Here is a 14,626-nt window from a genome sequence, read left to right on the forward strand (position 1 = left end):
CTGACCACATCCACCCTGACATCTTGTGCTAGCTTTCTTGCTCATACTTCCTCCTCCACCTCGTCCCCTCCAACTTGTCTCCCATCCTCTCTCAGAACGGCATTACCACATTGTTATTTTCAACAGTTCCTCACTTCATCTGAACGAAGGGAGCTGTTCTGTTTTTGAAACCTCAGCTCCCGCGCATATCTCGACAGCATCTCTCTCTGCCACCCGTCTGGCCCCTCGAGATATATCATATTTCGATATCCGTCCCCATCCACTCTGGTCGTAATTCTTCGTATCCGCCTGTACAAAATACATCTTCACCATGGCAGCACCCACGGCATCTAATCCGGCTCGCGGCCCTATCACCACCCCACTGACCTCCCTTTTGGGCATCTCCCATCCCATCCTCCTTGCCGGTATGGCGCGGACCTCCGGTGGCCGCCTTGCCGCTGCTGTATCTAACGCTGGCGGGCTTGGCGTCATTGGCGGTTTCCAATATACTCCAGACCAACTCCGCGATATCGTTGCCGAGCTTAAAGCCAACCTGCGTGACCCCTCACTGCCCTTCGGCATCGATCTTGCCCTGCCCCAGGTTGGCGGCTCCGCTCGCAAGACGAACCATGATTATACCGGTGGGAAACTCGACGAACTCATCGATATCACCATCGAGTCGGGCGCTCGCCTCTTTGTCTCTGCCGTAGGCGTCCCGCCCCCTGCTGTCATCGACCGCCTCCATGCCGCCGGCATCCTCGTCATGAACATGGTGGGCCACCCACGCCACGCCGTCAAGGCTCTCGACCTCGGCGTCGATATCATCTGCGCACAAGGCGGTGAGGGCGGTGGTCACACCGGGAATGTCGCCGCCTCCGTCCTCATCCCCGCCGTCGTCGACGTCGCCCGTGCCTATCGCCCACCCATGCTCGGCGGCCAACCCGCCCTCGTCGTCGCGGCCGGCGGTATCTTGGGAGGTCGCTCCCTCGCTGCCTCCCTCATGCAGGGCGCCGTCGGCGTCTGGGTGGGTACGCGCTTCGTCGCCTCCGTCGAGGCCGGTTGCTCCGAGGCCCATAAGCAGGCCGTGGTCTCGTGCGGTTTCGACGGCACTGAGCGGACCCTCGTCCTCTCGGGCCGACCCCTCCGCATGAAGACCAACGAGTACATCCGCCGTTGGCACCAGAACCCGGATCGCATCCGGGAATTGTGTGACAGCGGCATAGTTCCCGTCGAATATGACTTTGAGAAAGGCAATGATGTGGACTTGCCTCATCTCATGGGTCAAGTCGCCGGTGCCATTACCAAGATTCAGCCGGCCGCTGAAATTGTGGACGAGATGGTGACTGAGGCCGCCGAGAGTCTGAAGTTGGCAAGTCTCTATCTGGGAGAGAGCAGCGGTCAACAAACCGGCAAGAGCAAGTTATAAAAACGAGCGCAGACCGCGCGACGGCGCAAATCTCTTCTCTGTACAACCGTACCCCGTACATTATGGCCAGGCGGTGGCATGGCGAGGCGCCCGAAATTCAATGGCAGTTATCATTCTGGGCCGCTAGCAAAAGTCCAGCTGCCTTCGTCATACTCCTTTCGCACCTTGCTTTTGTCGAGAAATCACCCCACCCGCCCTTACCCTCACACATCCTCTCTCTCTCTCTTCTCTTCTCTTCTTTTTTTTCTTTTCTCTTGCTCAAAGGCCAAAACAATCTAGAACAGACCACACCGGTGCCAGTATAGCATAGACGGGCAGTCTGAGGAATACAAACGCCGACACGCGCAACGCCAACTGGCCTCTGTACCACATCTCGTCTTTCCAAGCATCAGGGTCTTCGATCTTACCAAACTGCAGCTGCACCCCGGGCGGCAAGCCCGTCCCAGCCACGAACGATGCCAACTCCTCACTTTCCCTTACCGCTAATACCGGCCCTGCCCGCCCGTAGAACCGCTCGAGGCCTCTATTCGCTCGCAAAATATCTTCCAACAAGCGTTCTACGCTGAAAGTTTCGACTTCTTCCTCCCGGCTCTCCGGTTTGGGTTCGTACGCCACGATTCGTGTCCGAGGGCCCGGCATCGTCCGCGTCGTCCGCTTAGACGACGATCCCATCCGGTACTTCCGAAACACGAGCGTCACCGTCTCCAGCTCCTTGAGGTGGTCAAGCTTCACCGGCATGTCATCAAAGTCTCGGGAAGGCACTGGTGGCGTCCATTCCCCCCCTGGCAACCAGGAAATCAGGGCCACGGCTACTCGGATTAAGAACGTTCTGCGTTTTGTGATAGTATAGAGTGGATCGAGTCGTTCCAATCGACATCGATGTCGGAACCCAGGCTCCTCCACCAACAGGGCTATGCGCCGCGCATGGACGATGGGCGCGAACCTGGGTTGAGCAAACCCGTCGACTGTAATGGCGTCACGGAATGGAATGACGGCCGTGTCGTTCATGGGACTGAAAAGATTCGGGCTCGTCTCAGGGTCCCATTGCCTCTTCCATCCGCCCCAACTCGTCTCCTCATTAATTTTCCAGTGGGCCGTTTCTCCTTCATGTCCTTCATGTTGTTCATGTCGTTCATGTCCCTTTGATTGGGGCAGCGGTGGTCCCCGACCGTACAGGTACCACATGGCGGCGGCACGAGCCTCGCGGTTCACCCGAAGTAGCGCAATAGTGTGGAAAGAGCCCTTGAGTGTGTTGATCACGAAGGGTGGTCCAAAGGGAATCCCCCTATCCAAGGGGCGCCACCGGCCCCAGGCGTTCCTTGGATGGGCGAAGCTTACTACCCGTTCCGGTATCGCTAGCGACCAGATCTGCATCCGTAGCTCGGTGGGTAGACGCTGGAAAGGGTGGAAAGTTTTTAACGGACGCCGGAGCCTTTTTCCACTTGGGCCACCCTTCTGCTTCACCGGTGTGCCTTCGCCTTTACGGCATATATTCCGATTTGCGTCATTTCTCTGAAACGGCTGAACGCAGAGCGAGCAGAGGTTTTTCGTCTTCGCCCTGACGGTATCGATAGCCTTGCGAAGCCGCAACGGGAGCCGGCGGCGGAGACGCAATGCCCCTTCTCCCTTTCTCGACATGGTTTTCGGATCAAGTGTGCCTTATGACGAAGGACCGGGATTGAAGACGGGGTCGAAGGACTACGGAAGGGATCACGTAGTCTTCTGACAAGTGTCAAGACATCGGAGGGACAGAAAAAAAATGGGGAAGATCATGGAGAGAGAGAGAGAAACAAAGCACATAATTGGGATACTCCCTGTTATTATCTATGTGTGAAAGGAGGGACAGGTTGGCCTCTGTATTCGTAAGTCGACGCCACGCGACTACCTTACTGTGCTTACGGAGTACTTCCGTAGGTCTCATTCCAATCGGACGGGGCCCGTGAGACGACGAGCTTGAAATCTTGGGATAAGGATTGACTTCGAGACCGGCTGCAAAGGCGCCCGTCATCTCGGCCATAAACACCGAGGAGCCCTTTGCCTTAGAGATATTGAATCCGTGCCCCTTTTTCGATGCCAGGCACCGGGACTCTGGGACGAGTATGAAGAAGACCAATGCATGATGCATCCCCAGGCGGTTTTAATAACGATATACCTTAGGGAGGACTTCACCTCTCTGCCTTGTGTCTCGCATCAGTTTACATAGTGGTGTATCAATGACTACTTCCGCGATATGAAGGAAGAAGAATGGGTGGGCGGACCAAACTGACGTCCAGGGATAATAAAGCGCATTTCCCAGTGTGTGATTACTTTGCACCATGCTGAGACAAGACTGATGGACCCTGGCGGCGGGGGACGCCTCCTCAGCACTTCGGAACCTAAATGAAACTCAGAGATGTCGAGTGCCTTTTGCTGGACTAAGGCTGCGAGGCCTTGTCGTCTGTTTACCACAACATGCGTTTCCGGGGATACTGTAAATCTGTATCCATATTTTTCACCAGCACTGATTGTCAGACGAAGATGAAGACGGAGAAGCAGGTTTAAGTGAGCAATAATTATCCGTCTAGCTACCGAGTACCTGACCGGGCGGGGAGTGATTAAAAGCATCTGAAGCCTCCCACTTTTTCAGAAGGGAGCGAATCACATAATACCCAGCCAGTAGTACTAAGGGTGCTGTGCGTCTTCGCCGGATGAAGTCCTCCTGGGCTGACCCCGACTCCCCAGGCCTCCGTTCCAGAAGGATGAGCAATAACTACCTTATCCATCTCCCAACTTCGGAGACTTCGGGGTATCTTGCCGGTATCCTTATTTCCTGTTCTTGACATGGGAAGGGGAAGTTTTACGAGAACGCCCGAGGCGCAGCGACGCGCCCTCAAGTTCCATGTTCCATAGTACCAGCCAACACCATCTCCCAAACGACACAATGCATCGTCAGAAACTCATAACACATGTATCATGTCCTCCATCTTGTTGGTCCATGTGTCTTCTGTTAAATCGCGCGTTTGTTATAAATAAACAAACACAGGAAGACACAGGCGCATAGAAGGACAACGGGGAAAAGAAAAAGGGAAGAAAGTAAAAAGAAGGGAATAACAAGAAAGATTGGTGCCGAGTCAAAAAAGCGTGGGCTTACTACTTAGCATGCGGAAAGACAAACAAGAAAAACACGTTAGAAATTGGCCTTGGATGGATCCAGGTTCAACTCTAGGTGCCGTCTTCCTGCCAGCTCCTTAGTGGGCATGTCCACACCGCAGTGAAAGAGACAGAAGTAAATAGTTAAACACTGAAGAGGAATTGCAGATCCTCAGGACTAAGGGACTCCATCGCCTGATCATCGGCATTCACGGTCGAGTGAATCATGCTGGTCTTTTTCTCTTGGATGAGGACCATGCGGCTCTCTACCGAATCCTCGATACAGAGCCGGGCGATGATGCAGGGACGAGTTTGTCCAATGCGATGACATCGGTCAGCAGATTGCCACTCGGCAGCGGGATTCCACCAACTGATTACGGTCCAATGTTAGTCCAATTCAGAGTGAAGAAAGGGGGGTGGGGGAGGAGGAGGACACGGAAAATGGAACTTACGGGTCGACAATAAACACGCGGGAAGCCTCGGTCAAATTCAGGGCTACACCTCCGGCTTTGAGAGAGACCAGGAAACACTCGACGTTGGTGTTCTTCATGAAGTGGTCGATTGAGGCTTGCCGTTGAGCAGGGCTCATGGTCCCGTCCAGCATGACAGTCGTGACGCCTGCACGTCGGAGCCGCCACTCGACCAGTTGCAGCATGGATGTGAACTGCGAGAAAATGATAGACTTGTGAGATGCCCTGGGTGAGCGAAGCAGGTGGATTTCGCGGACCAAGAGTTCAATCTTGGAAGACGAGGTCCACTTCGCCATGTTGATGCGGTTAATGATGGACGACTTCTTGACCAGGACCTCATCTTGGTCCATCTCTGGCTGCTCCAAGTCGATGCTCAGCGGGATGTGGCATTGCGGACATCCCGGTTCCTCAGTGGAAAATACATATCCCTTGACACAGGCACGGCAGAAGTCATGCTTGCAGCGGCTGCGGACGGCATCTTCGGCCGGTTCATCACAAATGCAGCACACGAGCACATTTTGCCCGCCTTGGGCGTTCTTCTTCAAGATGAGATCCGGGTGGTCAGCGATCTGACGCATCTGCATGATGAGACCAAAGATGTTGGCGTAATTGTTCAGTAGCACGCCCTGCGACACGTACGTCTCGAACTTCCGTTTGCTGTTGGTCATGATGCTGTTGGCGAGGTCGTTTTCCACCTCGCCAAAGAACTGCCGATGCACACGGATCTCCTTAACGGGAAGTTCCATGGCATTGGTGTGGTCCTTCTTCAGACGACGAAGCATGATCCGGTCGGTCAAGAGCCGTAGCTTCCTGAACGCCTCAGCACCAGGACCCAGGTTTCCGAACCTTTGGATGGGATTGAGAAGTTCTTGGTTGAATACCGACACGTGTTGCATGCCAGCGTGGGAGCAAACCGTGCAGCGGCTGTCGTGGTCGAGACTCCACTCGAGCGAGCTGCAGGGACATTGCTTGCAAAAATAGGATGCGAAGGGCTTAACGTTCAGAAACCGCAGGAGGGAGAAGAACTCTCCGATACGATTTTGAAGAGGCGTCCCGGTCAGGCACCATCGGTACGAGGCGTTGAGGGCGAAGCAGGCTTTGGCAGTCATGGTAGTGCGAGTCTTGATGCAATGTGCTTCGTCCAGGATGACGCGGTGGAAATGTATCTGGTGAATCAAGCTTTTCTCCCTGTATAGGCCGTCTTTGCGCTGGAATCCTTTTTCCTGCTTGCGATACATGGACTCGAGACTGTTGTACGACATGATAATGACATCGAACTCCTTGAGCTGCTTAAGCGTCATGCTTTTCGTTTTGCTGTTCGTGCCATGGAAGACAAAAGTCTTGAGTGTCCCGTCAGTGTACGAAGCGATCTCGGACGTCCACTGCATGAGAGCAACCGGGGGCACAAGGACGAGGGACGGTGATTTGGCTGGGTAGTCGGACATGATCAACGACACGGCCTGGATGGTCTTTCCGAGACCCATTTCATCGCCTAGCAGGCCGCCTTCCCACGGTCCGCGCTCCATCGCCTGCATCCAAGCGAGGCCATCAAGCTGGAAGTGCTTTAACTGTCGGGAAATGCTTGGAGGCTGCGTGGCCCTTTCGGGCTTGAGGATCGCCTTGCTCTCCAATTCCTGCCACATTGTTGTGAGCTCAGGGTGGTGATGTACTAGTCGCTGGCGCTCCAAAACTGAACGTGGGGTGAGGTTTGGACGTTGGAAGCCACGCCTGAGACGAGACGCATGTGTGACAGCGGCACCGATGTTATTGACGGGCTCGTCTAGGCTTTCAGCTTCAGTGTCATCCAGAGACGCATTAAAATCGGAAATCTCATTCTCTAAATCTGAGACGCTTAAGACTCCGAGTTGACGAGCAGTTGTAAAGACAGGCGTCGGAGCGATGCGGCCAGCCCTGGCAGAGAGGTGTGGGTTTGGGCGGGTTCCGCCAGTGGAAGATCTGTTCCGTGGCTGCAGGAAGTCATCCGACTCCAGAGAGTCGTCGGAAAACGTCGCATCGGCGTCACTATCCGCGATGACATCTCCATCTGACTCCACTGCCGTAGGGTCGCTCAACATCTCTCCTGCGTCATCAGAGTCGAGAATGACCCTGGCTCGCTTGGCCGATTGATCCGGCCCCGAGAGGGTCGACCGAGATGGTCGGCCCCGCTTGCGACCGGTTGATGGGGTGAGCACATTCTCGGTGGCCTGAGCGCCCGGATTGATAGATGACCGTGTTCGAAGGGTGGGATGTGTGGTATATGAGGCAGAAGCGGCAGAGACCTCACTCCTCCGGTACTCGTCGGCTTGGAGAATTCGGGCCATCAATTCATCACGGGATACGTCGTTGAAGGGGGCCCCCTGGACTCCAACATCCTCTGTCGGGTCACTGTTGAGGATGGAGGCCAATGAGAAACGGCTTTGGCGGCTCTCGCGCTCGGTGGGTGCTCTTCCTTGTGAAGGGATCTGTACCTCTAGACGCGAACCTCTACCAAACGCAAACGTGGAAGGGAGTGTCTTTGGATGGCCGCTGACAGCGGCGGCTGGTGCTGGGGTAGCTTCGATGCTCGTAGCGGGAGTAGAATAGTCACTCGCCGAGGTAAGATCAGCCGAGCCTGACGTAGACGGTACGATCTCGTTTGCAAGTAGCGAGCTCCTGGTAACCCTACGGGACCGGTCCCCAAGAGGGAGAGGGGTAGTAGCGGTAGGGGTCGATGGAGGCAGGCTAGTTGTCGAGGCAGACCGAGTCACCCGACCCAAGCCTACACCAACACCGGGAGCATGAGGAGAGGCTGGAGGAAGAGCATTAGTTCTTGAAGATTTCACGGGCAGAGGATCATGATTCTTCACTCACTCATTGGCTGCGTGGTTGGGGCACTAGCTGGAATACCAGGTTGTGTCGAAGGACGGCGACCTCGAGGCATTTTGATAAGTGATAAGAATCACAAGCTAATAACCTCCAACAGGGCAGTGCGAGAAAACAGTGCAGCTGATATCATGAGTCAGTAATGCGCGCATATAGGTAGCAAAGATGCAATTCATGGATATAACCAAGCAAATAAACATATATACGCGTGCGTGCAATATATCTGAATGAACAGGAGAAAGGATAAGGACTAACTGTGATGGTGCTGGCCTAAGAAGGCGAGTTCAAATGCACATACACAGATATAACAGAGGGCAAGCTGGATAAGATGCAAATGCTTTTGCAAATACAACCTGGGGGTGAATGGGTCAGTCCTCAAAGGAAGAGTATATAGAACATTACCATTACACCCATGCAAGAAGGTGCTGGATATGATAGTGGAAAGGAGGGTATGAACAAGATCAAGAGTCGAAATGATGGAAGTCTGAAGTAAGAGAAGAGAAAGACTTGATGTGAGATAAGGCAGGATTACGGAGTAGATCCGATGCATAGAGGTACGAAGGAAGGGAGGTTAGATGATCTTGACGGAAAAAAAAAAAGGGAAAGAAAATAATAAAAATTCATAAGGTAAGAGTGAGGTTCTGAATACCCAAGATCAAGGCAGGAGCATTGTATTCGTAAAGGCGAAATGGCACTGGATGGAATAAAGGAAAAGGGGAAGGCACTTACAGATAGGTACTTAGGTACCTCCAGCAAAGAACACTGTAGGTAACCATATAGGGGTTTTTAGGCAACCACGGAGAAGTGGAAAAGCATTCGAAAAGAAGACTCCTACTCTCGTAAATGTTGTACTAAAGGATGCAGAGATATTTCTTGCCTAAAGCGTTACCAAATACCGTCCCTAAAGAGAGATATAAGACAGTAAAATATATCAAGGGTAGAGAATAAGGAAGGTCATGGAGTAAAAAACGAAAAAACTCTCCAGAAAATAGTGGTTTTAAATGTGAACTTGATAAAAGTGCAAAAAGAGCCATTGACCATCTAAAACCGCTATAATAAATTGAATAAGATACTATGCTATTCCGTAAATGGCTTGGACGCGTTATGGTGGCGAAGGGAGAGAGAATCACGAAGTCACGTGCTGCCATTAAAAAATCTTTGTCTGTGGGGATAGAGCAGGATCTTCTACGTTGTTTATTACGAAACTGAACCCTAGCAAGTTGTCTCGAAAAAGGTGCGAAGTCATGTGACCTATAGCCTGGCTCTTTTAGGGCAACACTGTGATTTTCTTGGGCTAAGACTGTAATGGAAAGCAAGAGGATCGTGGAACAGTGCGGAGAAGGTTAAAAGCCGAAGATAGCAAACCCCATACCGTGCGAACAGAATTTTAACCACACTTCTTATCTTTGCCCTTCCACCGTGTGAAGACAATAGAATACACTGTCTGTTCGCTCTTGCGTCACTCACAGACAAGGTGTGAAGTTACTTACTTGGTACAGTAAATAGAGATATTCACACACTGTAATGGATAATTTCAGGTACGTACCAGTTCAGTCATCGCGTAATAAGATAGAGACTGCCTTCGCGTCTCCCAGGGAGGACCCTCACTTGCCCCTCCAACCCTGCTCCATCTCTTCCAGTTCAATCTGAGCCTTCGCCAAGACGCAGGGCATCAGAAGGAGCTAGCCAAAGGACTAATTCCCCTTTCTTTTCCTTAGGCTCCTTCATCCCAGGTCGTCTGGTCCTCGGACTCAACGATCTCTGGACTGGCTCGAATTTTTCGAACAGGTCCATCAGGGAGAGACACTCCCTCCTCCTAGTAAGGCTGTTGAGGAAGCCGAGTCGCATTCCAGAGCAGGAGACACATCCAAGGGCCCGCCAATTCCTGCTCGTGCGAGCTCTCCACAGGTTCAAACTTTTGAGACTTCCTATACCGAAGCCGACGATATGTCGCGGCGTGTTACTGGACCGTATGTACTCTGTTGGACTACTCCTGCTCGTCTGCATTCCACTTTTCAGCTACTTTTACTGACTTGAAATATAGCCGGTCCGCCTTGACCGATTATTTGGCCGTATGTTGCGTTGAACATGACCTCTCTCTCTCTCTCTCTCTCTCTCTCTCTATGTCTTCATTACGCGCCTACTCGGTGCTTGTCCATTCTTTGTTTCCTGTTGTATACTGACCTCTGACTCTGACTCTGACTCTCACTCTGACTCCATTAGGCCAACAACATTTCCGCGACCCGTATCCGACAAGAGGCTGAGCAACGACGAGGAGCCGCTGCGACCGAACGTGGAGAACCCCCGGTCCAAAATGACGTGGCCGAGGAGTCGTCTGTCGCTGAAGAAGCGGCGGCGGCCGCCGTGACAGTTACCGAAGCTGGCCCGTCCACCCGCCTTCGCACCCGCAGCGCCAGAAGCGGACATACCGAGACCAATGCCGACCAAGAGAAGAAAAAGAAGACTCAGAAGCAAGTCATCGAGAAAATCAAGGCCCAAAAGGCAGCCAAACGCCGCAAGAAGAATGATGGTGACGACGGTGACGATTTTGACTTGGACTTTTTGGACTCGGGCAAGGCTGCCCTCCCTGGCCAGAGGGACAATTGTGAGGACTGTGGCCAACGCTTCACGGTGACTCCATACTCTCGAACCGGCCCTAATGGCGGACTCCTCTGCATGTCGTGCAGTCGGGATTTGAACAAGAAGGACAGCCAGGGAAAGAAAAGGAAGAAACGCATCTCTACCGGGCCAGTGGGAAAGCGTCGCCAAGTTCAGAGCACCATCATGGACGGCAGCTTCCAACTCGGAGCTCCTTCCCTCGTGTCTCTCTGCGTCAATACTCTTGCCAAGAATGCCCATCTGGCCGATAGCCTGGAGCATATGCCGGAGCGTAGCATTGATGCCATCGCGCAGCACTTCAGCCGACACCGGTTGGTGAATCCTAACACTCTGCCTCTCTTCCTCCAGCCTGGGGCCACTACTATCCGGGTCTATGACTGTGCCTACCTCGGATCGCATGACTTGACCAAGATCCTCCAAATCTGCCCCAAGTTGAAGCACCTGACACTTCGGAATGCCATTCAGTTCAAGGATGAAGTCATGGACTTCTTGCTGAGCCGCCATATCGAGCTGGAGACCTTCTCGCTGCACGGTGCCAACCTACTCTCCGAGGATCGGTGGGAGAGGTTTCTGGCTACGAAAGGCGAGCATCTGGTTAAACTCAGCGTCTGGTTCACCGATAGGCATTTCGGGGACAACATCGTGTCTAGACTCCACTCGTGGTGTCCTAAGCTCGAACGCCTCAAAATCGATGGCAATCAGGAGCTGACCAGCGAAGGCGTCAAGGCCATCGGTAAGATTCAGTCCTTACGACAGCTTTACCTGCGGATCACGCAAAACATCACGCCTAAGGCCCTCGTTTCGCTCATTGGCGCTATCGGGGCCAAGCTGGAGGTTCTCGTTTTGGCGGATGTTCCGGAATGCAACGACGAGGTCCTTACGGCCATCAAGAAACATTGCACCGCTCTCAGGAAGCTCCGCATCATGGAGTCGGAACATATAACCGATGAGGGGTTTACCGATCTTTTCACGAACTGGGGTAATTCGCCGCTCAAGAACATCAGTTTCGCGGCGTGCCGGCACTTGGACGCGGTGGTCCCCCGCGAGAACCCGGACAAGGTCGGTCTCTGTTCTGATGGATTCCGCGCCCTGATGGATCATTCCGGGCAGAAACTCAAACAACTGGACATTGCTTCCTGCCGCCACGTGGGCAAAGCAGCCTTGGAAGAGGTATTCTCGGAGACCAAAAAGTATCCCGACCTCCTGTCGATCGACGTTAGCTTCTGCGAGGACGTGGACGATTTTATCGTCGGCCGTATCTTCCGAAGCTGCCCGGCGCTGAAGGAGCTGAAGGTGTTTGGCTGCATGCGGATCGGCCGGGATGTCCAGCCACCCCGTAACGTGGTCCTTTTGGGCGTTCCCAATGCCATGGGTGTCGAGATTGGCGGCACGTGGTGAAGGTAGTATTTCTGACGACTGAAAGGGGCATGGAGAGGCGAAACGGAGAGCAATGACATGGCGAACCGGCGAAACGCGTTGTTTCGAAATTTACGGGCTTTCGGCATCTGCAGCGTTACGCAAAAGGGGCTGAAAAGGTTTAACATGGTCGTAGTCCTCCCTCCTCCTTTTATCTGACGAGCCATTGCATGAGTGTACAGGTAAGATACTTAAATTTTTTCATTTTTTTTTTTTTCATCGGCGGGGACACTGGTTGTCAGTCGCACAGGCTGCGGTACTCGGTGTTCAAGGATGGTATCACACCGGATCAGGGGAATTTTTCTGCCTTCTTTTCGGGTTTTTTTTTTCGCACTCGAATGCGGGATCATAAAGATATATTACTTGCTTTTCACATTCCTCAGTAAGGTGGACAGACTCCAACCGGACCCCTTGATGACGAGGTATCAATCAAGAAGGAACAGAAAAGTCCCATTTGCGACCAAGGCGACGAGGAGGGGCTAGAGAAGTGCATATCATAGGTGGACATAAAGTCATAAGTGTAAATCATACATTGTTTGATATATACATACTCTGAGATTGTATCAGAAAAGTTATATACGGGGTAATCTTCAGCCCTGCAGAGTAGGGTGGTAGATATACTGTAGTATATCGTGATATGGCCAACATATTTACCAGTGTCGGTTTTCTTCCCAAAATTCGTTGTCTCATGCCACCTCCCATGGCTCCTCCATTTTTTGAAGCAATGAAGCACGTCCCTAAACCCATCCTCGCGAGAGTTCTCGTCTCCTCGCAAAACATCAGCTCGTCTACGCCCTCTACTCGGCGCCGCCGTGGCCGACAAACTCGATGTCCTGGCGGACCCATTCGTTGAGCTTGGCCTCGAGCAGCTCCTGCTCGCTGCTGGCGTTGGAAGAGAAGGCGGCGGTCCTGAGCTTGGGGCTGCAGGCGCTAGCGACGTGGAGGTAGTGGCCGTGGGCGTCGACGTCGAGGCCAGAGGTGCCAGCGTTGCAGGCGGTGTTGGCGATGCCGTGGCAGACGTCGATGTCGTTGGCGGTGTAGTCGATGTGGTTGGAAGGGCCGCCGTTGAGCCAGTGCTCCGGGGTGGTGTGGCGGTAGCCGAAGAGGATGGGCGGCAGGCGGGTGACGGGGTCGGCGCCGTGGGTGAGGCGCCAGTTCGCGCCGGCCTGGGCGGAGACGAAGTTGGCGAACTCGGCGTTGCCGGCGCGGGGGGCGCCGTAGCTGTACAGGTCGTTGGGGATGTTCTCCTCGGCGCGCAGGTAGGCGGCGGCCAGGGTGGCGACAGCGGCGCCGAGAGAGTGGCCGGTCACGACGACCCTGTAGCTGGGGTACTGGGCACGAGCGGCGCGGATGGCGTTGACGGCGGGGGTCCGCAGACCCTGCCAGGCGCGGGTGAAGCCAGAGTGGGTCCGGCAGCCGCGGACGAGGGAGTCGCAGTTGAGGAAGAGGAAGTCGATGTTGGTGAGCCAGTTGAGGATCTCGTTGGAGCCGCGGATGCTGAGGACGATGAGCCCGGCTATGTCATCCCTGGCTACAAAGCCCTCAATGCCGGTGTCATCGCCGCGGAACGAAGCCAGGGTCGTCGCCTGGTTGGCTTCGACGCGGGGGCAGGCGTTGGCGCCGCAGACAACACGGGCACCGGCGGCGTTCTGGCTGTTGCAGTACGCGGCACCGGCGTACTGAACGAAGAAACGGAGGCTGTCCAGCTCCGCCGGTGTTACGGAAAGGGCTGCAAAGAAGAGAAGGGGGGAAAGCGTCAGCGGTGGACACACATGAGGCACTATAGGGGGTGGGAAGAGAACTCACTGCTGAAGTCGGCTGTCTCGAGGGACCGGCTGTACTCCTCAAGAGGGAGGGCCGATGCCGTTAGGGCGAGGAGAGAGAGGAAGGGAAGTTTGAACAACATTTTGACACAGTAAAGGGGATGCTGTATACTGAGGGCCGAATGGGGTTGGAAGAAAGGGAGGGAGAGGCTCAGGGGCAGGGACTTGCGTAGAGGGAAACCGACGACGATGCTTAACCTGGACGACACAACAAGTCACGAACCTCGAGAAGGGGGGTGAAGATGCCGATATATATGTACGAATAGACCCTGGACGATAGTCAAGGGAGTTCCTGGGCAGACCTGTTTTGGGCGGCCCCATCGGAAGTCACCGAACCGCTGAAGTCTCGCAATGGGATCTTGGGGGCTCAGGGATTATACGCAGGAACACCCCCAAATTGGGTCCCGCGTCCTGGCCCACGGTGTGTGTTGATGCGCGAGGATGCGGCGACGTATCCGTACTCCCATCCGCATTCGCCAGACGCGCACGGAAGCAGGACAGGCACCTAGCACTTCGTAGGTCACGGACGGAGTCGGTAGGCGCCATGGCGGTCAACGGAAGTTGATCGATGGCGGGATGAGGCTGGCCGGAGACCACCTCAAGCACACCATTGGCGGAAGCCCAGACACTTGGCTGGCCCGGAGAAGGACGCTAGGCTTTGAGACATGCTGTAGGTGGGAGAAGGAAAACAAAGAAAAAAAGATCGGGTAAGTCGATGGTGGTGCAGGTGAAGAAGACGCGGGAACCAGTCCAGTCGCCAACGCCTCCACACCACTCACTCGTTGAGGAAGGTGAAGGGACAGCCGCATAGTTCTCCGCAGAGGAGGAGGCCATGATCGCCATCCAGGTGTTCGTGGGGAGAGACGGTCCGGGAATCGGATTCGAAGTCCAAGCTTGATCTC

General features: G+C 54.1%; 5 protein-coding genes across 5 annotated transcripts; 2 read left to right on the top strand and 3 right to left on the bottom strand.

Annotated features, from left to right (window-relative positions):
* Positions 1 to 310: 310 nt before the first annotated feature.
* On the top strand, positions 311 to 1,405 carry SODALDRAFT_336654 (oxidoreductase 2-nitropropane dioxygenase family; the record flags this gene model as incomplete). The annotated part of the gene is made up of 1 exon (XM_028612614.1): positions 311 to 1,405. The coding sequence occupies one exon, from the start codon at positions 311 to 313 to the stop codon at positions 1,403 to 1,405; it is 1,095 nt and encodes a 364-aa protein (XP_028471020.1).
* Positions 1,406 to 1,534: 129 nt separating this feature from the next.
* On the bottom strand, positions 1,535 to 3,329 carry SODALDRAFT_33709 (hypothetical protein). The gene has a single exon (XM_028612647.1). The coding sequence runs from the start codon at positions 3,041 to 3,043 to the stop codon at positions 1,664 to 1,666; it is 1,380 nt and encodes a 459-aa protein (XP_028471021.1). The 5' UTR covers positions 3,044 to 3,329; the 3' UTR covers positions 1,535 to 1,663.
* Positions 3,330 to 4,678: 1,349 nt separating this feature from the next.
* Positions 4,679 to 7,079, bottom strand: SODALDRAFT_269416 (nucleotide exicision repair protein; the record flags this gene model as incomplete). The annotated part of the gene is made up of 2 exons (XM_028607653.1): positions 4,679 to 4,904; positions 4,987 to 7,079. 2 exons carry the CDS (start codon positions 7,077 to 7,079, stop codon positions 4,679 to 4,681), a joined length of 2,319 nt encoding a protein of 772 aa, XP_028471022.1.
* Positions 7,080 to 9,497: 2,418 nt separating this feature from the next.
* SODALDRAFT_327398 (RNI-like protein) lies at positions 9,498 to 12,085 on the top strand. The gene is made up of 3 exons (XM_028610425.1): positions 9,498 to 9,836; positions 9,911 to 9,938; positions 10,090 to 12,085. Exons 1-3 carry the CDS (start codon positions 9,814 to 9,816, stop codon positions 11,881 to 11,883), a joined length of 1,845 nt encoding a protein of 614 aa, XP_028471023.1. The 5' UTR covers positions 9,498 to 9,813; the 3' UTR covers positions 11,884 to 12,085.
* Positions 12,086 to 12,541: 456 nt separating this feature from the next.
* On the bottom strand, positions 12,542 to 14,041 carry SODALDRAFT_33783 (alpha/beta-hydrolase). Its single transcript, XM_028612726.1, has 2 exons — positions 13,708 to 14,041; positions 12,542 to 13,630 (listed from the first exon to the last, which is right to left on the bottom strand). Exons 1-2 carry the CDS (start codon positions 13,805 to 13,807, stop codon positions 12,699 to 12,701), a joined length of 1,032 nt encoding a protein of 343 aa, XP_028471024.1. The 5' UTR covers positions 13,808 to 14,041; the 3' UTR covers positions 12,542 to 12,698.
* Between the last annotated feature and the right edge of the window lie 585 nt (positions 14,042 to 14,626).

This window comes from Sodiomyces alkalinus (assembly GCF_003711515.1).
Source record: "Sodiomyces alkalinus F11 unplaced genomic scaffold SODALscaffold_1, whole genome shotgun sequence".
Taxonomy (NCBI): domain Eukaryota; kingdom Fungi; phylum Ascomycota; class Sordariomycetes; order Glomerellales; family Plectosphaerellaceae; genus Sodiomyces; species Sodiomyces alkalinus.

Bases quoted from the DNA above. Each gene is read 5' to 3' on its own strand.
- SODALDRAFT_33709 (XM_028612647.1), bottom strand. From the start codon at position 3,043: ATGTCGAGAAAGGGAGAAGGGGCATTGCGTCTCCGCCGCCGGCTCCCG.
- SODALDRAFT_327398 (XM_028610425.1), top strand. From the start codon at position 9,814: ATGTCGCGGCGTGTTACTGGACC. The intron at 9,837-9,910 runs GTATGTACTCTG...CTTGAAATATAG, and splicing joins TCGCGGCGTGTTACTGGACC to CCGGTCCGCCTTGACCGATT. The intron at 9,939-10,089 runs GTATGTTGCGTT...TGACTCCATTAG, and splicing joins CCTTGACCGATTATTTGGCC to GCCAACAACATTTCCGCGAC.
- SODALDRAFT_33783 (XM_028612726.1), bottom strand. From the start codon at position 13,807: ATGTTGTTCAAACTTCCCTTCCTCTCTCTCCTCGCCCTAACGGCATCG. The intron at 13,631-13,707 runs GTGAGTTCTCTT...TCTTCTTTGCAG, and splicing joins CGAGACAGCCGACTTCAGCA to CCCTTTCCGTAACACCGGCG.